The sequence below is a fragment of the Oppia nitens genome, unplaced genomic scaffold (assembly GCF_028296485.1).
Source record: "Oppia nitens isolate AA-2021 unplaced genomic scaffold, nextdenovo-longstitch-racon4-pilon3 scaffold23_pilon_pilon_pilon, whole genome shotgun sequence".
In the NCBI taxonomy this organism is placed as follows: Eukaryota; Metazoa; Arthropoda; class Arachnida; order Sarcoptiformes; family Oppiidae; genus Oppia; species Oppia nitens.
In genome coordinates, this window is record NW_026533203.1 from 322,197 (window position 1) to 343,706 (window position 21,510).

General features: G+C 26.1%; 4 protein-coding genes across 5 annotated transcripts; 2 read left to right on the forward strand and 2 right to left on the reverse strand.

The window, feature by feature from the left end:
* Positions 1-640: 640 nt before the first annotated feature.
* Positions 641-3,858, reverse strand: LOC128953868 (epsin-2-like). The gene is made up of 4 exons (XM_054299397.1): positions 3,791-3,858; positions 1,607-2,764; positions 1,406-1,546; positions 641-1,325 (listed from the first exon to the last, which is right to left on the reverse strand). The coding sequence occupies exons 2-4, from the start codon at positions 2,751-2,753 to the stop codon at positions 1,012-1,014; spliced, it is 1,602 nt and encodes a 533-aa protein (XP_054155372.1). The 5' UTR covers positions 2,754-2,764; positions 3,791-3,858; the 3' UTR covers positions 641-1,011.
* A 249-nt stretch (positions 3,859-4,107) lies between these two features.
* LOC128953742 (cytosolic Fe-S cluster assembly factor NUBP2-like) lies at positions 4,108-5,193 on the forward strand. The gene is made up of 5 exons (XM_054299262.1): positions 4,108-4,321; positions 4,379-4,646; positions 4,698-4,808; positions 4,860-5,033; positions 5,176-5,193. Exons 1-5 carry the CDS (start codon positions 4,122-4,124, stop codon positions 5,191-5,193), a joined length of 771 nt encoding a protein of 256 aa, XP_054155237.1. The 5' UTR covers positions 4,108-4,121.
* Positions 5,194-5,301: 108 nt separating this feature from the next.
* LOC128953865 (mitochondrial Rho GTPase 1-like) lies at positions 5,302-8,668 on the reverse strand. The gene is made up of 11 exons (XM_054299394.1): positions 8,264-8,668; positions 7,978-8,118; positions 7,589-7,686; positions 7,456-7,525; positions 7,203-7,396; positions 6,580-7,145; positions 6,420-6,517; positions 6,129-6,358; positions 5,901-6,029; positions 5,561-5,829; positions 5,302-5,485 (listed from the first exon to the last, which is right to left on the reverse strand). Exons 1-11 carry the CDS (start codon positions 8,334-8,336, stop codon positions 5,359-5,361), a joined length of 1,995 nt encoding a protein of 664 aa, XP_054155369.1. The 5' UTR covers positions 8,337-8,668; the 3' UTR covers positions 5,302-5,358.
* A 3,029-nt stretch (positions 8,669-11,697) lies between these two features.
* LOC128953589 (protein Tob1-like) lies at positions 11,698-18,606 on the forward strand. Of its 2 annotated transcripts, none has more exons than XM_054299079.1 (2): positions 11,698-11,898; positions 16,728-18,606. In XM_054299079.1, exon 2 carries the CDS (start codon positions 16,886-16,888, stop codon positions 18,203-18,205), a length of 1,320 nt encoding a protein of 439 aa, XP_054155054.1. In that variant the 5' UTR covers positions 11,698-11,898; positions 16,728-16,885; the 3' UTR covers positions 18,206-18,606. The 2 variants fall into 2 exon arrangements, with proteins under 2 accessions (XP_054155054.1, XP_054155055.1); XM_054299080.1 differs by lacking the exon at positions 11,698-11,898 and adding an exon at positions 16,200-16,263.
* The last annotated feature ends 2,904 nt before the right edge of the window (positions 18,607-21,510 follow it).

The following is a 21,510-nucleotide window of genomic DNA, read 5'->3' on the forward strand; positions in this document are numbered from 1 at the left end:
TTTTATTAAGAGTTGTTAGTTTTTTTTATTGTAAATTATATTTGATAAAAATAAAACAATTTATTTTGATATATAAACCATTTACAGTCCACTAAGTAATTACAATCTGTATATTATTTGTTAATAAATCTAGATTTGAAAATTTGTCTAAATGTTTATAAATGTTTAACTAATCCCAAATTATTTTATCAGAAATGAATATCAGTACAGACTTAATATTAGTTATATTACTATTAGATATAATCGATAAAACTTGTCGAAAAATAAATTATTAACAATCGTTTACAGAAATATATTAATTAGACTTAAAATATAAATATTAGCAATGATTATATACCGTATTGAATGACAAAATCCTCAATTGATGGTAATAAGTGCTAAATTACTGTATTTAGATAATATTGCATCAAATTATAAATATATTTGTAAATAATTTTAGTTATAGTCATAGTATAAATACATTAAAAAATAGTAATTTCTAGTCTTATTTATAAAATWGTTACATAGTTATATATATATATATATATATACAGTATTTTATATTATATATCAAATGCTAACAGTATAAAGTATATGACATAACATTGATGAAATAAATAAATGCTAACAAATAAATCACTATAGAGTTTAATTTTATTACTACAATTTAGGTTATGTACAGTATTTTTACCAAGGCAACACAATATTATCTAAATAATCTCTAAAATTTGATATAAATTACAATAATTTGTTTGCAAGATTATGTCAAACCATACGATACTATATTATTAATAAAAGTCCAAAAATATATTGGTATGCATTTGTCATTCAATGATTGCATACCAAGTATTACCAACATTTAAAAGTCCACTTAATGTTTACATTTCCGATACAATAGTATTAGAGTTAAAAGTAAAAAAGATATTAAAAGAAATACTGTAAAAGTTTTGCCATTATTTTTGTATGTTTTGGGCATTTATATACATTTAAAAACTTTTTTATTTTAATTATTAACTTATTCTCTCTTATGCTTCACATAGCAAAAGGGTTGTGAGTTTGTGTTGTTTGTTGTGGAAAATTAGTTGGAAATGAAGGCAAACCTGTGTTTAAATTATTTGTTGTTTGTTGTTGTAATTGAAACATTGGTTGTGGCGTTAGATTTGTATTTAATGCTGAGTTAGAGTCAAAAGGAGCGCTGAATTGATTTTGAGCTCTCAATTGATTTATAGTCGGCGGCGGAGGTTTGGCCGCTTGAAAGGGATTGCCCTGAAGTGTAGACGATGTTGTTGTTGTTGTCGTTGTTGACGACGACGACGGAGCAAATGGATTGCCACCCATAGGTAACACTGTTTAATATAAATATTTACCGGTAATTATTTTATATAAGTTTACGACTAATCACTTGAATGATATAATAATACCATACCTGATGACGGTTTAGTACTAATCAAAGCGTCTAAATTAACTAAATTAGAATTGGCTCCCAAAAAGTTTTCGGGAGTCTTCCTAATGTTCATCTCACTGGTTGGCGAAATGCTAGACCCGTTCATTGGTTTTGAATCAAACACTATTGACATATAAAACATTAATTTTGATTAAAAGTATTGTAATAAAAATGTGATAATACCTGGACTCGAGAGCATATCATTATTGTTTGCTGAACCCCATGGATCCATATTAGTGGGAGTAGTTGTTAGACTAGAATTCCACGGGTCATTTTGTGCAGACATTGGTCGCGATTGAGACATTTGTGTACTCCAAGGATCACCACCGGCTTTATTGTCAATAAGAGGTGCACTCATAGCCTGAGGTTGGGGTACACCCCACGGATCTTTTACTTTGCTTGCTTGTGGTGGAGATGCTAACAGTCCATTACCTCCAAATGTTGGACTGGTTGTTGTGTTGTTCAATGGTTGACCCCATGGATCGGTGGGTAGTGATGTTACTGTTGGTCCAATGTTTAGACTTAATAGTTCGTCGACATGCGATCGTTTATCCTCTTGGATCTTCATTTTGCTCTTCTCGCTCTCAGAAATAGCCAATTGTAGTCTAATGTCATCATTCTTTCGAACTCTTTCCTCTTGTTCTGCTTCTTCCTTACTCATGGCTAATGCTAACTGCAATTGAAGCTCTTCTTCCCCGAGAGTTTGTGGCCGAGCGTTCTCCAACTCTGAGGCCAACTGTGCTGCACGGGCTGCGGCACTCAATGAATGGTCACCGGAAGATGAAAGTGATTCGTGATAACTTGATGACGATCTGGGAAGAGATTCGCCAATATTACCACTGCTTCCCATATAAGACATCGATTGAGCGAAACGCTCTTTAGCTTTAAGAGCACGAGTTCTTTCGTTTTTAAGTTTGTCATCATCTTTAAGAAGAGCGACCAATAATTTCGACTTTTCTCTCACATTCATTCCCTGGTCTTTGTTCTCTTCAATGTATTGGAAGTCCTTAAGTGTTTGAATGGCAAATATATTTTCCCGGCACTGTTGGGCCACTTTCTCACTACCAGTTTTGATGAGATACTCGAGCAGAACCAATGCTTTATAGACATGTCTCCAATTTTTACCATGGTCATTCAAACGTTTCCATATCATTTGCATTATCTCAGAAAATGCCACCACATTATAGGTCAGGTCAGCAATTTCAGACATCAAAGTACTCGATGGCCCCCACGGGTCGTTAGATGTGGCCTCTCGTACCTTCACCTGAGCGTCCGAATAGTTCTTTACCACATTCTTCAGGTTTCGATTAATACCCCTTACATTCATCATATCGTCACTGTCTTATAAATTACAATATATTCATAATATAATCAATCAATCAATCAATATATCCAAACTAATCATTAGTCTATACGTGTCTATTAAAGGGTCACTATTTTCAGTTTATTATACATTACAAAACTTATTATTATTATTATTATTATTATTGTATACATTTGTGTAAATTATTTACTTCATTAAAGCGTGAAAAAGCGTAAAATATTTTATTAATCAAATTATATTTGAATCGTAAGTAATAATTAAACGATTATCTATAATCAACAAATGGCTTCAAAAAATCATATATAATATACTGTATATCACACAGTTGTCTATCGTTGCATACAATTAACAAATAAAGCATACAATCAATATTATATTATAAAAATTACTTCAATAATTAAATGAATCAATGGATAGATATGTAGATATACTGAATAACCTATAAGTGATTATTATTTATTATAATAATATATTGTAGTCATAGACTTAATAATCGGTTTATATTGAAATAACTAATACATAAATATTAAAGTATATGATATTTTATTCAATGTTATGTCAAACACAGTGTTGTATTTGTCATCATTAATGACTAATATGGACTTAAATGTAATAAATACAGTATATATATGATATATACTGTATAATAGATTATTATATTTAAGTTTAATGTCATAACATTGATAATTAGTGATTTGAATTAAGTCATTGATTTAATAATAAAGTAATAAAAAATAGTTTTCATATCATTAGACATTTAAAGACATCTAATGCGGTATACATTTATATGTTAAGAGTTTTGTCAATACAATAGTTGACAATATATTATTAAAAGCTATAAAACAATGATTACATGAAAACAATTAATAAAATGACCGATAAATCAATGGTCTTATCGTAACATTAATTGCTATTTCATTGCTATTATTAAGTGTCAAAAACAACACAATATTGAGTCAAAAATTTGTTAACAATTGTTTGAAAATACAGGTAAATGACTGTTAAAAATGTTATAAATTATGAGATGATATGTCAAGACTTACCACTTAATTGATGCTTAATATCCAATTGAAGACAATTGAAGTCAATTGAAACAAATTAATTGATTAAATCATATGAATGTCGATTGCATTACAATTGGTGTCAAAGTGTGTGTCCACTGATGTAAACAATTGTCTAAATATTAGACCCAATAATAAATGTCGACTCACTTGACATCCAATACAATACAATACATACACTCCTCTACACATTCACTATAGAGGTGTACGCTTGCAGTCAAATATTAGGTAATAATTGTGTGAATGTATTGAATGTATTGAATGTATGACAAACTGATTGATCATATGTTATGACAAGTGTTTGGTATTAGTGATGATATCTGAAGTAAAGCGCGTAGTGTTGGTGTTGTCGGGTAAGGGAGGGGTAGGCAAGAGTACAGTCGCCACACAGTTAGCACTAACACTAACTAATAATAAACTTAAGGTAGGACTTCTCGACATAGATCTGTGCGGACCAAGTATTCCCCGAATGTTAAACTTAGAGGAATGTCATGTCCAACAAACTAATGAAGGGTTGGTTAAAGTCATCATTATTTCTATACATTAATTAACATTTGTATAATTGTTTAGTTGGCTTCCCGTATCAGTTGATGGCTGTCCACTGCTTAGCGTAATGTCAATAGGATTTCTTTTGAAGGGAAAGGACAGTGCAGTCATATGGAGGGGACCGAAGAAGAATGCTATGATTAGACAATTCATAACTGATGTCAATTGGGGTTCTTTAGATTATCTCATTGTTGACACTCCTCCCGGCACTTCTGATGAACACATCTCAGTGGTTGAGTGTCTTAAAGAATATCGCACTCCTGATGGTGCTATTCTCGTCACAACACCACAGGTATGTCAAAACTGTTTAAATTATACCCAATTTAACTGATTTAACTGATAGGACCTATCCATTGGTGACGTACGCCGAGAGATCACATTCTGTAGAAAAGCTAATATCAATATAATAGGTCTCATCGAGAATATGAGTGGTTATGTATGTCCACATTGTTCGGTAAGTGCGACCATCAATGACATCAAACATTTGTTGATAAAATATCTTAAGGAATGTACAAATATCTTCTCGAGTGGTGGCGGCGAATCTCTGGCCAAATACGCGGACATTAGATTTTTGGCCAAAATTCCGATCGACACTAAATTAGGCGAATGTACTGATGATGGCATAGATTTCATCAATAATTTCAATGATTCACAAACAGCTAATATATTTGATAATATGGCAAAAAATCTATTTAATGAATAGTTTTTATATTTACGCAAATAAAATATTTTTTAATAGATTGAATATTTTTACATTTAAAAAATGATATTTTCTGAGCATTCGATATATAAATAAATGAAACTCAATCAATGAAATTGAGGCACAATTTGAACCTTAAAACTAAAAAATTATGCAAATATTCATTAATTCATTTACCGGTAAATGCAATCTAAAAATAATTCCAAAAAAAATGAATTTTAAAACTAATTTTTTAAAATGACTTTTGGTCTCTAATTATCTCAAATAATATCAATTAGTAATTATTTTTTTTAAATATAATGTATTATCTCTGTCCAGAATTTGTTGCTTTCATTAACCGAATTATATAGAGTCCGACTATAGTAAGTGTGGCCAAACCGACTCCGGCTTTCATTAATGCGTTTGTATCGGGAAGACAACTCTGGAGAGTACTGTTTAACAAATGAAACAAAATTTATAAGACAACCGGTATTAAAATATTAAAATGTATCACACATTTCACTTACTCTATTTGTTGTGAGACCCATGACTGAGTTGGCCGCATGAGAAGGACATGTACCAGTCGCCTGAGGTTAGGATAGGCGGCCATCGTTGCCAACTTGACATAAACCTCTTTGAGAAGCTCTTCTTTGTTGACACTAAAATAATGAGGCGGCGGAAGCTTATATTTACCGCAAAACTCGTCAGGTTGTAGTGTGTATTGCTGTCGAACTGCCAGTTCATCACTCTTTGCCGCCACCACTAGGATCGGGAGTTTAGTGTTCATAAAACATTTCTAGAAAATAACAGTGAAATTAAAATTTAATAACATTATCGGTAATATTAAGCATTTATAACTACTATTACCAAAAAAGTTCGGGCAATAAATTCAAATGATTTGGGATCTGTTGAGTCATACATAAGACACGCGACATCACATATCAACTCAGGTTCTGATAGTCGGTCATTAAGAGTAAAAATATCTATTTCACGGATCTAAACATTGTATTGATAATTCAAAGTATTTAATATACGATACATTAAAAATATGTAAAATTTAAATCCTAATTATAATTAAATTAAGATAAATCTTACAATTAAATACTTTTGTTGACCATATATTTGAATAGTATTGACGACATAATTGGAATAAAGACTAATTTTATTGTTAAGACTTGTATTGGCTTTAGTTTGTTGTAAACTCTTTCCGAGAAATCCTTTCATGAAAGATGTCTTTCCCGCCCCTTGAGGTCCAACCAAATGACACGAAAATATGTTACGACTCGTTTGTTTCTTTTGCAGATCAATTCTCTTATCTCTTGTCACTAATAAAAAATAATAATTAATTTTTAATTATAAATTTTATTTAATTACAACTAATATTACCATAAACTGAAGATAATTGATTCTCTTCAGGTGGCGATATATAACCAAAATACGCAAAATATTCAAATGTTTGGCTGACATCAATGGCAGTTATAAGCCTAGAAATACAAATTATTTATTAGTAATTTAGAGATATAATCAAATTTAAGTTATGACTGACGTCCAAATGGCAAGAAATCCTTGTAGTGTAACCCATCCCTTATCATTACATTCAACAATACCAGAGATATCTTCATTAACCCAAACAGGTAATCGTTCGCAAACACTGAAAACATTTTGTAACTCATTGGGTGAAAGAGCTCCATCATTGTCTTTGTCGTATTTGAGGAACAATTTTCTTAAAAAGTCGTATCCCTGAGATGTCAACTCAGTACTACAACCCAATGGGACGTCTACTTTGGGTCTTAAATATTGTTCACTAAGTTGAACGACATCGTTATACCCGTACTTCCTTAAGACAGTCCATGTGGTTTCATGTCTTCCTCTTTGAATAAACAAAGTATGAAGAAATAGGAAACCAGAGAGAGTCAAGCCATCATCAAAGACTCCGTCAGGAATACTACGTTTAACGATATTCTTGACGTCTTCCAGTGCTTGTGGTTGAAGTGGACTATCAAAACATCGTCTTTGGAATCGATTGAGTTCGTGATCATTGAGTACTCCATCGTTGTCTAAATCACATAATTTAAAGATTCGCGTCAATCCTTTCTTGCAGTTTTCTGTTAACTATTATTTTAAAAAGTGTTTTCATTGATGTAAATTAAATAAACTTAATAGTCATACGTCTCTATCATCGGGTGAATAAAGAGGTGCTGTTGGATGAAGAACAGCCTTCTGTGCGTAATAAAACAGTTCGGATATATTCTTCAAACTTTTAGCCGAACATTCAACACATGTCTCCACTTCACARAATTGATTCATAACCGGTAGGACCACATCAAGTGAACTGTAATCGACTAAATCGGCTTTGTTTCCGACTATCAAAATATAAATAGTAATTATTCTTAAATTGACACCAAAATCATACAACAATTACCTAAAACAACGGGAGTGCTGTGCTCTTCGCCCAACTCATCCCGAATTAATGGCAACCAATAACTAGTTATCTGCAATAAACGATAACATTTGATAAAAAACTTGTTTTCAATAATCTCTATCTTTTGTCAAACCTTATCAATTGTTTCGTCGTCATCGACGGCATAGACAACACAAATAACATTTGCTTTACGGATCTCTTCGACGAGTACATCGTGTGGTTGTTCTTGAGCTGACATCAATCATATTAGTTAATAATTCAATTTAATAAATATCATACACAATGTATTTTATCTCTTTTAATATAACATTATATTAATATAAACGTTAATATAAAACTAATTCTCTATAAATTAAGATATATTTTGACAACTCTTGACAAATGCTATTACAATCAACAATTACCGGTAATTTGAAATATTATATATATATATCATATAAATATTTTACAGTATATAATGTTATATATATTATATACACTGTAATACAAATTACTTCAAATATTAAAAATATATTTAAATACCCGAATAGTCGACAATTTGAGTTGAGATCCTTTCAGGGGTCACATCAGCCGGTATTGTAATCTCTTCTGCCTTTGGCGGCACGTCTTCTGGAAACTCTTCGCTGACCAATGAAAATATAAGTGAAGTCTTGCCGACACCGGCTTTGGATAAAAGATAAATAAATTTTAAATAAATACAAATCTAATAAATTAAAACTTTTAAACAAAATCACTGATAACTTATGTTTGACAGACATATCAAACAATGATCACCAATGATATCGACAATCAATTCAATGGTCAATACCTTCTCCGACTAATAAAATACGACACCATTTCTTGCCGTTTTCACTGACCATTTCGGCCGACAAGTTGACCATTTGTGGTCACAAATATAACACTGAGAAGCAAACTGTGACCAGACTTCACACCCGATGTCTTAAATGTGACAACAGTTGTGATCAAACCTTTCTAATTGAAGACACATTACGAGACAATGAGTAGATGTTTGGATCAAATGCCAGATTTGTTATGAAATTAATATCAAAAATATGTTTTCTTTTCCTAAATAATTGAATGATTTATTGATTGAATACAATCTAATCATTCAACTAATTAAATGTCAAATTTGATTATCAATTATGTGTTGAAAATAACATAATAAATACAATCATATTATTATTATTATCAATAATATCACTGTTTTAGTGGCCATTCATGTGATGTCAATAACAACAGAGACATCTCTACTTTCAATCAGTCAATCATTGCATTTAACGGTTCAACTAATAGACCTCGAAATCGGTCTAAAAGTTTACTATTACTAGAGATTGACACCGGAATTGTGTCACATTTGAAAATATAAGGCAATAATACATTGAATGTATATATACTTTGTATATAACTGTAAAAAATACTTAATGTATGCCTTCAGTAGTCAGACTCTACTGAAAACATATTTTAAGCAAATTTTAGTAACAATTTATTGATTATAATATCTAACATTTTTTGTTCAACTAATAAATTCAAAATATTTCCTTATTTGATAAATGCTTTATATTATAGCTTTGAATGTAAATGTTTTGCATTATTATTATTAGTAGTACTGTATTATTAAATAGCAGAATATTCTGATATTATATTAGAGTAAAAATAAATTTTAAGAATTAATAAGAATGTAATTTATTTGCACAATATATGGATAAGACATGCATTTTATATTTAGTAATAAATTATTATTTTTTGTTTGTTATTTGACTTTGAAATATAAATTAGAAAAAAAATAAAAATGAATAATTTTGTTTGAAGCAATTTCAGTAAAATATTTAGAAAAATTACTTTATAAATATATATTTAATTTATTTACTAATAATAGATTATATCTTTTCGTTTACATATATATATATATATATATATATATTTAATTAATTATTTATTGTCAATTGATATGCTCGGCAAACATCGGTAACCTTAAATATAAGCCATAATCCAATAATCTTTTATTTTTATGTCAATTCATTAAATTTTATTGATTTTAGTAAAGTGTTTGGATTACACTAAAGTAGTTTTAAAAATTAATGCAATATTTTTACATTTATTATTATTATATGTAAAGTATTAATGCTAATTTAATTAAAAGTAATAAATTTAATGTACTACTTATTAATAAAATTATTATAAAATTGTTTAATTGATAAAAACTAAATTATCTGTTTATTATTGTTTAATAGATCTATAAAAACAATCCAATTTTAATATTTAAATATATGTACATTCGTTATCAATAGTTTAAAAACATTTTTTCAAAATGTTAAAGGGTATAAAATTTATATAATGAAATAATTACTTTGTTGGTGATTAAAATCAATATTTGCTAAATTGTACACAAATTATATTTAAGTTATTAATAGCATATATAAAAAACTATGCAAAATAAATGTATTTAGAAAAGCGCTTTAAATGTAAAATACAAAACATACAGAATCGATGCCAAATAATTTTTTTTGTTGATATCATATATAGTGTTGTCTAACTTCAAGGTCTCACCCAATTGTGCCAAACATTGTGAGTCCTCTCAAGCATTACATTTTGAATATAAATTCATATATATATATATGTATATTCTGTTATTTTGTCAATTATTAAACCGTACTATCTTTTAGCTAATTAACAATATTTTTATTTAATTTTTGTGTGGTATTTCTATAAACATATAGTTTGTAATTCTCTCTCTCTCTCTCTCTCTCTCTCTCTCTCTCTCTCTCTCTCTCTCTCTCTCTCTCTCTCTCTCTCTCTTCTTTCTCAATTATATATAAAAATATATAAAAATTTGTTTTTGTATTATTTTAATATTCTAATACTAGTTTCATTTATAATATTATATAATCTGCATTAGGTTAAGGCATAACATTGGATAGAAATTAAATATATTTAATATTAAACATATATGAACATAAATAAATSTATTATTAATATATAAATATAATATATCAATACATTATGACTAAGTAGTTAATATGTAAATCAATAGTTAATGAATGTTACTAATGATAGGGAAGTCATAATTAAAGTACCATTTTATTAGAAAGAATGTCTCGATAATGAATGGTTAGAAAATGTTGAGCAGATTAAGCAAAGTTTGAAACAAATCTTATTTGTTAACAAATATATAAAATATACGAATGAAGAAAATGATGGCATCGATCGCTAATGTAATGTTAGACTTTGTATATCAATGTAAAACTCGAGCAAAATTGACGTCAAACTGACGCAAAATGGGATCCATTGGATCTGTTGTATAAAAATGAGAGAAAAATAGAGAGAAAAATAGAGAGAGAGAGAGAGAGAGAGAGAGAGAGAGAGAGAGAGAGAGAGAGAGAGAGAGAGAGAGAGAGAGAGAGAGTAGATGTAAACCTCAATTGTCTACATATAAGCTATTGTATACATATAGACATAGCATTGCAGTGAATATATAGAATATATTTTGATTGAAACTCAATTGTAAGCCTTGATAACTATTTGTAAGCCATAACACACTGTATAAATATACTATATAGTACTATATATTAGTCAATAGAGAATTTATATACAATATATAGAATTGCATTACATATACAAGTTATGATATGCAATGTATGTGCAGAGTAGGCAATCTCTAAGCACTGTTAGATGAACACAACAAACTATAAACTCTATAAACTGTCAATTATTAGTGCACTTGATTTTTAAATATTTATTTAATTGTTTAATATTATGGTTAAGACATAAGAATATGCATATCTATAGTATTAACTATTATATAACAAAATATTTTGGACAATTCAACCACTTTATCGGTGACGACAATAGTTGTCCCACTTTTGCACAGAAAATAGTTCGGCACATGAGTTGGTATGCGATAAGGCAATAGAGATGGTCTCTCATAAAAGCTGAAGTCAGTGCCAGAGAACAGGCATTACAAGCACAGGCAGTTGTGTGGCATAACTGAGTCGCTGCTTATGGTGTGTGCGCTGCGCTTCCTTATTATCATTGAATATCATTACTGTACACAACATTACTGTTATAACACATATTTTGATTGAAGCTTTCAATTCTGTTATTAATTGTTAACCGATTCTTAAATCAAAAAATTCTAGTCTTTAATAATAATAATAATATATTTTAATAATAATTAAAATAATTCTCAAAACTGAATTATTTATCGACAAATTCTACACACAGTTCTCTTAATTTTCAATTATTTTATAGACTTATTTTAATAAAAACAACATAAAATCGATATATAAATAAATTTTTATTATTTTTTACTTTTGTATTATATTTTTCTACAAATGTATTACTTTAATCATCAATTTCAAAGACAATATACAACATATTATTCAATTAGTCAATAAGTTTGTCCACAACAATAAGCAACTATCTAAAAACGACAACTAGTGATAGGTAAGTGTTTTATATATATATATATATATATATAATATAATTATACATTAATTTTATCAATTTGTTTATTTTTGCAATGTGTGCTTAAATTTTAATTATAAAAATGTATTAAATTAATATATTTATAAGAAAAACAATTGAACTATTTATTGACATTTACAATATATATAGAGGGTATCTACAGTATTATATTGCAAATAGTGTATTATAAATTATGTAAATACAGTTGTGTTTAAAAAAATAAATTAAAAAAATATTTGTTACATTTATATTGATGAGATTTTTATTGATCGTAAAGTAGGGAAAAAACTATATATTATATTATAAAATCAATTGAAAATATGTTTAAAAATTTTTTTGAAACATTATTTGTCATATTTAATAAATTAATGTAGACTTGCGTTGACTTATATGGAAATCATTATAGTTGTGGTGAATCCCTCATCCAGTGATCCTACTTTTGGATTCATTTACGCCAATATTATATAGAAAATAGTGTCACAACTATTTGTATTGAGTTTTGTTTTTAGCTGTTTTTGCCTTTCATCCAAATTATTTGCTAACGTATGGAGCATTCAATTGGCATCTTTATAGAGGACGGGTATCGCTAAAAACAGCCGTTTTATAAAACACAACATGTTTTAAGCCAACAAAAAAAATCACTTAAAATAGTTTTATAACTTTATTGGAATCAACTCTTATTTTTTAAAAAAGATATGTTATTTATAGTTTTAAAAAAATGAGTGATAACTATATAACCTTCCGGTATATGAATTTTGGCTCAAAAATAATTCAATACCCAAATATATAAGTTAAGTCAAACGCCCATATAGTATATTATATATAATGTATTATATTATTTAAAAAATACTAAATCAAATTACAATACATTTTTAAATAAACAATATGTCAATTAATTGTAGACAAGTTTATGAAGTCATAAAAATAGAAATACATACAGTATTGTCGTAATAATATATTTATTGATTACAAATTATATGAACAAACAGTGGTGTTAGCAAATGATATTTATTGTAAATGTATTATAAATTTATGTTTATTTGGCAAACGTGAGATGAATGTGTAAAATTTTATAGTATTTTTTTATTAATCAATTGATTAAACTTTGCATATATTTAATCACACATTCATCATATATTCAATATATTTAATACATTGATAAATTTTTATTTCAATGTAAAATACAACAGTCTTTTACAAAAGTTTGCATTTGACAAAACATTTGCTTTGATAGCAATAAATATAAATGATTTGCTTTTTTCATATCATTTATTACTTAACGTTATCTGTTTGTCCTTCAATACAATATGACTTTGTTATCAATACTAACTAATCATTAACTTTATTCATATCAAATCAAAAACAAATTAATGTCTATTTTTGAAATAATAGTTATAAAAAATAAACAATGTTATAGTTATTATATTCGTATTGATTGTTTGTGTGCTATAAATTTTTAAATAATCACATATCTTAACATTAATTATTTTTTTAATAAAACATGACTTATGATCTTTAAGTTAGGCAAACAATGAATTAATTAGTAAATATGGTTTTTATTAATAAAATTTGTTAAAATACTAATAATCACTTGATTTATTGAAATGTCTAGCAATGGCACTTAAATTTTGACATATAGCTTAAAATGTATATTAATTAGCTATAAATTTAAATAGGCTAATATTATATACATTATATTAAATAAAAAATAAATGTATTCAGTTTATGACAAACAATATGTTACATTTTGATAGCATATAGAAAACAGTGTTATCGGTAAACGCCATAAAGTTTCGATTAATGACTAGTGATATGCTATTTGCCTGAATGCAAGTCATTATACAATTAGATGACACAGCGATTCACACAAAAACTCATTTCTAATTATGTCTTCACTAATCAATACTTTAGTTGTGTTGTTATAATTCACTACTATATGAGATACACTATTATCATGAGTGGTATATGCCTTACCACTCATCGTAAACTTATTTTTAGATATTTTTTCATCCAATACGAGCTCACTTTTACCACTACTTGTAGTGCTTATTGAAAATCACGTTAGGAAACAAACACTAAAAAAATCTAATTATTCATTCATTAATAAAAATGTGTGCTTTGAATTGTAATAAAAATATTGTTTTCAAAAATTATTGTTATATAAATAAGTACAGGTATATGTATGTATAAATTGTATGTAAGAAAACAAAATGTCATATTAATCAATGTTAGTATTGAATGAAATATTGATTGTCATTATTATTAATATATGAAAAAGTAATTCAAATTAAATTCCTCGTCGAGTGGATCACAGCTATCATATAATATAATAGACAGACCTTTACTTTAATTGTCAAAACTATAAATCGATTGTATTATTACGTCAAATGTGACGAATATTTATAGTGTTAGTAGTCTAGAGACAGACATACAGTATTCAGTATTTATATCCATATATTATTCAATATTAATAATATTATTGTATATATCCTATCAATATAGCCTTTATTCATGAATTTTGCTTAATGTAAACATTGAATTTATGAATAATTTTTATTGTAGTATTCATTAATTACACATATTATTATATACAGTATGATTACAAATATTTTATATTTTATTTATTATTATATTATTTAGTTAAGTGCTAATAATAAAATAATATTTAGTTTAGATTAGATACGAATATGTATTTTACAAATACATCGATTTTTTCATTAAACTTATTTGACTATTAATCTACAAAATATATTACTTTAATATTATAAAAACACTAGTTGTATGATATTTTTATCATATAAAATAAGATTTAATTTCTATAAAATTAAAATACATATACATTACACACATAAATTGTATACATTATATGCAAACTTGAAAAATTAATAACTTATTTATCATTAGTTTGTTTTCAAAAGTTTATTTTAATGTGTGAACGAAAGCGGCTTTCATTATAATCAATAAAATTATGTTTAATATATTTATCAATTTTCAGGTTATCTATACTATATATTCTATAGACTCAGTGACTATAGACTCAATTCACTTTCATACAAACCGAAACAATTTTCTTCATTTACTATCATATTGTTTATAATTAAATAAATATAAAACATTATAAACATTTGGTTCAATAAAATCAAATTTTGTCATTATTTTTATAGAGAGTAAACTAAAGAAATGACTATTTATATAGACTTATGTCACATCCCTTCGTCATATGAGTTGATATATATATATATATATATATATATATATATATATATATATATATATGAATAAATAGATAGCATTTTAAGCTCTGCATCCCTTTCCCCGCTTATATGATAAGTCTATATTACACATTTGGATTTGGTTAAAACACATGTATTTCATAGTCTTATTTGATTATAAATATATGACTAGAATTTTTTTGATACATTTATTTTTATAAAATTCTAATTTATATCAAACACTTTATATTATATTTAATGTATGTAATAAATGCTATAAACTTTATATAATAATTATCAACAAATAATTACTCAAAAATAGTTAGTTAGAGTTGTTTAGTTTAGTTAAAACACAATCATTGACTCGACATTTGATAAGCTTTTCTATGCAATGAATCAATTGATTTGAAACTCTAATTATTGATATAATGAACACTTTTTTGTATTGTGAATCCCATGATAGACAAAGTTTTATAAAAAAAACTACTCTTATTATTCTTATGATTATCGCCTACACTATGAAAAACATATAAACACAACACACTCTACAGTACCAGTAGTTTATAGTTGAGAGAAGTATTGGATATATGGAAGATATATAGTGTATACTATTGGTGGAGTAGTATAGCGTTATATGTGTTTATAAAAGTGGGTCAGTCATCGATTTTTCCAAAGTCTACTACAGTATTATACAACTTATATAATATTATATTATGCTTTCAATTTTGTTTATTGCTATATACTTATAAAACTTACTATTTTTGGTCTCAAATTCAAGTCTCGCTTAACTCTCATTTGAGAATTCAATCCAATTCTCTATCACTGAACTAATGTTTTCATTTATTGATAACAAACATTGTTTATACAGTTATTTACATTATATTACAAATTTACTATTTTATAATTCACATTTTCATAATTTTGTGATCTATGTTTATGCTAATAAATATGTTTATTATTAATTTTAAAGTATTATTTTGAATAAAAGTTTCAGTTTTGGTAAAAGACTTTCAGTTTATACATACAATATAAATCATGCAATTCTTTTACCTTAAAAATTTCAAACTATTAATATAACTATTTGTATCAATCATTTGCCAACAATTTAACTATTATTATACAATATTGTTTAGTAAGTCAAGTATAATCATTTTATTGAACTTTAAATTGCTTTATTTATTTATATATGTTTAATATTATAAAATAGTACTATATTTATGATCCATTTTATAATGATTTAATATTTAATGATATTTGAAATCATATTATTTAATTTTTTGCTGATTCTTGTATTTTTAAAAACAAAAATATTCAAAATATTTATTTTTGTCAAACAACCAAACTTTTAATATAACCAAATGTTTTTAGATGTTGTTATATATAAACTCAAAGACTTTGTAATTAATGTGTTATTTTAAACAATTTTATATTTGTTTGTTTTAAAAAATTATTAAAATTTGTTTTGTATCGAAATTAAGTAAACTATCTATAAGATTGTTTTTTACATTTTTACTTATAGATTATTTAATAGCAAAATATATTAAGAATTATATTAATATTTATAATATTAATAAAAATACATTTTTATGATTTCAGACTACCATTCGAGCCAATAATAGACAAAAAAATAGGAGAATAACTGATCGATTTGTGCTTCTATTTAATCGCCAGTCAGAAGTGTAATTTGTGACAAATTTAATCTCAATTAAATAAAATTAAAATCTAATAAATAATAAAATCTAAAGTGGATTGCAATGCACGTTGAGATACAAGTGGCCCTCAATTTTCTTATTTCTTTCTTGTATAACAAACTTCCCCGAAGACGAGTGAACCAATTCGGTGAGGAACTGGAGAATGCTCTCAAAATCAAGTTCGAGGGGCACTGGTATCCGGAAAAGCCGTACAAAGGATCAGCATATCGTTGTATTCGTTGTAGTCCACCATTAGATCCGACAGTGTTTGAAACGGCTGCCAGATCTAGTGGTATGGATCTGAGCGACATTCAGGAGAATCTACCGCAAGAGTTGAGCATTTGGGTGGATCCGGGAGAAGTGTCATATCGTATGTCAGAGAAGGGACCCGTGAAGATACTGTACTCTGAAAAAGCCGACAATAACATCGAAAGAGAAAATATCGACCGACAAGTGACCCGAACATTCAATCCGGAGGCCCAGTGTTTTAAACCTATTGAATGTCTGACATCACAATTTGGTGGTTTAAATCTAACTAATGGTAATGCCATCGCCAACGAGGAAGTATCTCCGCCCATATATAAGAATAATGTAAGTCCTATCACTCCATATATGGTGAGTAAGACATCAACACCAGTCACATACACGGCGGGTACTTTTGCGGCCACAAAGTTTGGATCGACTAAACTTAAATCAAACACAAAGAGATCTCATCGCATGTCTCCAACTGAGTTCAGTAATTATATCAAACAGCGAGCTCTTCAGCAACAGACAGGCCAGCAATCGGTCATCGGTTTGAACGGAATGACGGCCAACACTAATCTCTTCTCAAACAACTCGACCTCATCTGTCTCTCCGCACAATTCTCGATCACTTTCTCCTAATTCAACTCAAATGGATTCGACCAACAACTTCATGCTTATGACGGCAAACGGTGGTAATTCTCCGACCTCTCCGAATGGATCATTTGGTGGCCAACAAAATGTATTTACATCAAACATAACGACACCATCGAAACGAAGTGCGTTTGTCAATGGCTTGTTTGACACTAACTATTTGTCCGAATTGGTCGGAACCGGTGACATAGTCAAAGCCAACCATAACCAACATCAGTCCAAACAGACCAATGGTATGAACCGATTCACATCCTTCTTGGACAAGACGAGTCCCTTCATGTCATCAGCGAATCCAATCGGCAACTCTACTGGTAATTCATTTGGTGGCTCTAATGCCAACTTTGGCTCTCTTTCTGGTGATTCAAATGTATTAAATGGTACGTCAGGTTCTGCTAACAATTCTTCCAAATCTTTCGATAACATGAACTTCAATGTAAACGGCGTTTCTTATCCTAACCAATACCAACATCTTCTGGTTGCCAATTGAGGGCCAAATCAACTCAATTGATACAACAAAATGCAAACTAATTATGATTTAAACATTTTATCATATTTTTAAATCAAACTTAAATTATTTTTTTTGTCTAATATGAAAAAGTAATTAATTATAATATTGTTAAAGTTATAATTCATTTGAAAAGCTGTTTATGGGTAAACATGTTATTATTATAAATAAGATTTAATTTTATAAATTTTTTCATAATTACTAGAATCCTTGCCGTCATAATTGAGTTACCATTAAATAGGTTTCCAATGGTGTGAATAATTGTTAATAATTATAGTTATATATACAGTATATATATATAGAGAGAGAGAAAGAGTGAGCGCAGCTTTTATTCTACTTTTTTCATTTCATAAATTGTGTTATTTCTCAAATTTAATACTATTATTATTATTATTATTATTATTATTATTATTAAACATATTTGTATTTATAGCAAAACTATTTGACTTATAATTTAAATTTTTTAAAGAGTTTTTCATTTTTGTAGTAAATTTTAATGATTATTATATTTGAAAATAATATATTGTTTTCTCTATTTGTTTAATTGTGATAATTAATTATTAAATACAAAATAATTTTTTAAATATATATATATATATTTATTATTATTGCTGTTATTTTATATAAAAATGTTATAAATAATAATATCTTATATAAAAATCTGTTATATCTTTACATTTGACATTATATTAATATATAATATATATATATTAATATTATATTCTATTACTTACAATAACATAACTTTACTTTTATCTAATATAACAAAATATATAATATAAAATTTAATTATTATTTATTAATGTTATAAAATTGTATGAAAATTAACAAAATTAACCAAAAATTATTTGAAATATGAGCTCAATATGAGATTCATAACAGGGAGAGATTAGTACAAAAAATGCTAAAATTGTTGCGAATGCGAGTCTTAAACAACATTTTACCAGTTTTGTTGTCAATTTGTTTCAATCAATTAAAATAATTAATAACAATGAATGACATTTTATCACAAATATTTAATGTCACAGAAATTCATACAATTTAGTGCAAATTGAATGATAAAAAGTTTTTGTAATTTTAATTATAAACCTGGAGTACAATAAAAAAAACTTCGGTAATTATTTCGATAAAGAGTTTTAAAACAAATAAAAAACAATAAATACAAAAACAATTGTATAATATTTTGAAAATATCTTTTTAATTAGTGTAAAGAAATGTATAAATTTAATATATTAATATTTATATATCATTATTATTTTGGATAATAATTTAATTTGAAAAAACACAAAAAAAGTTTTAAAACTTATTTTATGCAAACAATTGAGTACAGAATTTTTATATATAAATCTTGTGTTGAGATAATAACATATTGATTAATATAAATTTGATAAATTGCGATATAAAGTACAGACAGATTTAATTGATTGGTGATATTTGGGTTACAGTTGTGACTATACTCGCACATTCACTGCCCATAAAATATGTTAATTTTTACTATCAAATTGTTATTAAAAATAAAACATTTTTTATTATTGATATTAATATCATGTTTTCAAGTGAAACTTTTTAATTAAATTTATTGGTTAACTATGATTATAATAAATTATACTGTAATCATTTTTTTAGTAAAAATCTATATAATATACATATTTAGACTTAAAAATTAATTTTTTAACAAACCAAATGTCTTTCTTTTATTAAAAGACAATTAATGTTATAAAAAATAAATATGAAAATTAGAAAAAAAAATTCTGTACTAAAACTTTCAAATTAAACAAAAATGAAATCTATAGCACAATAATGTTGAATACTATTCATAAGTATTGTAAAAATATCATAATCTCTAAATATTTTACGTTTTTAAAAAATTACATAAAACACATAGTTTTTGAAATATCAAAATAAGTATATTTTCTTAAACTTAAAATAATTTAATTGTTAAATATGTTTTTTATTATTGAGCATATATTGTAAAGTTTCAGTTAACATAATTATATAAATACTTAACTTTTTTAATTGATAAAAATATGTAATTATTATAAAGTTACTTATTTAACTACATAAATGTTTTAAATTAAAATTATATACAATTTGAAAATACATTGTATCTAATATTAATAGTAAATATGCTTTAATTTTTTATAAATTATTTAAATAATTTTGACATTAATGTTTACTAAACAAAAATTAATGTTAATATAATGTTAATTCATATTTGAATCAGAGATCAATAACAGCTAATTATTTATATAATGTTTGCCAATAATTCTCTTTAGGAAAGTCTTATTATTCAATATAACTTCAAATTAATATAATTGTAGATTTAAAGTACTTTTTAATTATATTGAAAAATAACACACAATAAATTTAAAAAAAACATTTTTCTAATCTTACATTTTATCCATAGATTTAATCATTTTAATAGTTATAACAATAATTATAGATATACAATTATATCTGGTGTGTATGTAAGTTATTGAATTAATGCTAATTATAAAAATATATATTATATGTTATATTTATTTTATTTTATATTATAGTATATATAAATATATAAATTTTTATTGTAACCTATTTTTTAAGTTTTTAATAAAGCTTAAGTATTTCATTATTTATTGTCATTTTATTCATTATTAATAATTGAATATTATCTATTATAGTCAAATCAAAATTTACACTTAATTTAAATACACTTTCAAAATGAGATTTGCCCATTACAATGAATTAAAAATAAATTATATATATAAATAAATATATCCTAAATCAGGTTTATATATATATTATTTTATTCTAAATAAAATACAAATTTATATTTTTATTTTTATTAAGATATACGCATAATATTAAAAAACAAATTATTAAATATTAAATAAAATATAGAATTGAATTGAATGTTACACTGACCTAAATTTTGTGCCAATTTCTATACGATTGTGTATTCTTATAGAATATTCTATAAATAGACACAACATTATAGTGTAAAGCATTTAGTAAGTTATCGATCGATGAGAATGAGAGCCATATTAAAGTCAATTCAATACATGTTTTGTTCAATATATTATAATTTTATTATATTTATTGTCAAAACAAAACAATAATTTTAAATTATTTCTATTTAAAACATATGTATACTATTTAATAAATTAAATATTCATTCAAATTTTTAAAATTTCTACAATTTTTACAGATTTTAAATAATCATAATTTTTGCTTTTGGCCATTACATAAGGGCATATAAAATAATAGTAATAATATTAATGCCATAATATAAATATTTTGTTTATGAT

Bases quoted from the DNA above. Each gene is read 5' to 3' on its own strand.
- LOC128953589 (XM_054299079.1), top strand. From the start codon at position 16,886: ATGCACGTTGAGATACAAGTGGCCCTCAATTTTCTTATTTCTTTCTTG.
- LOC128953868 (XM_054299397.1), bottom strand. From the start codon at position 2,753: ATGATGAATGTAAGGGGTATTAATCGAAACCTGAAGAATGTGGTAAAG. The intron at 1,547-1,606 runs GTATTATCACAT...ATATGTCAATAG, and splicing joins TGATATGCTCTCGAGTCCAG to TGTTTGATTCAAAACCAATG. The intron at 1,326-1,405 runs GTATGGTATTAT...TATATTAAACAG, and splicing joins TAGTACTAAACCGTCATCAG to TGTTACCTATGGGTGGCAAT.
- LOC128953742 (XM_054299262.1), top strand. From the start codon at position 4,122: ATGATATCTGAAGTAAAGCGCGTAGTGTTGGTGTTGTCGGGTAAGGGA. The intron at 4,647-4,697 runs GTATGTCAAAAC...TTTAACTGATAG, and splicing joins TTCTCGTCACAACACCACAG to GACCTATCCATTGGTGACGT. The intron at 4,809-4,859 runs GTAAGTGCGACC...AAATATCTTAAG, and splicing joins ATGTATGTCCACATTGTTCG to GAATGTACAAATATCTTCTC.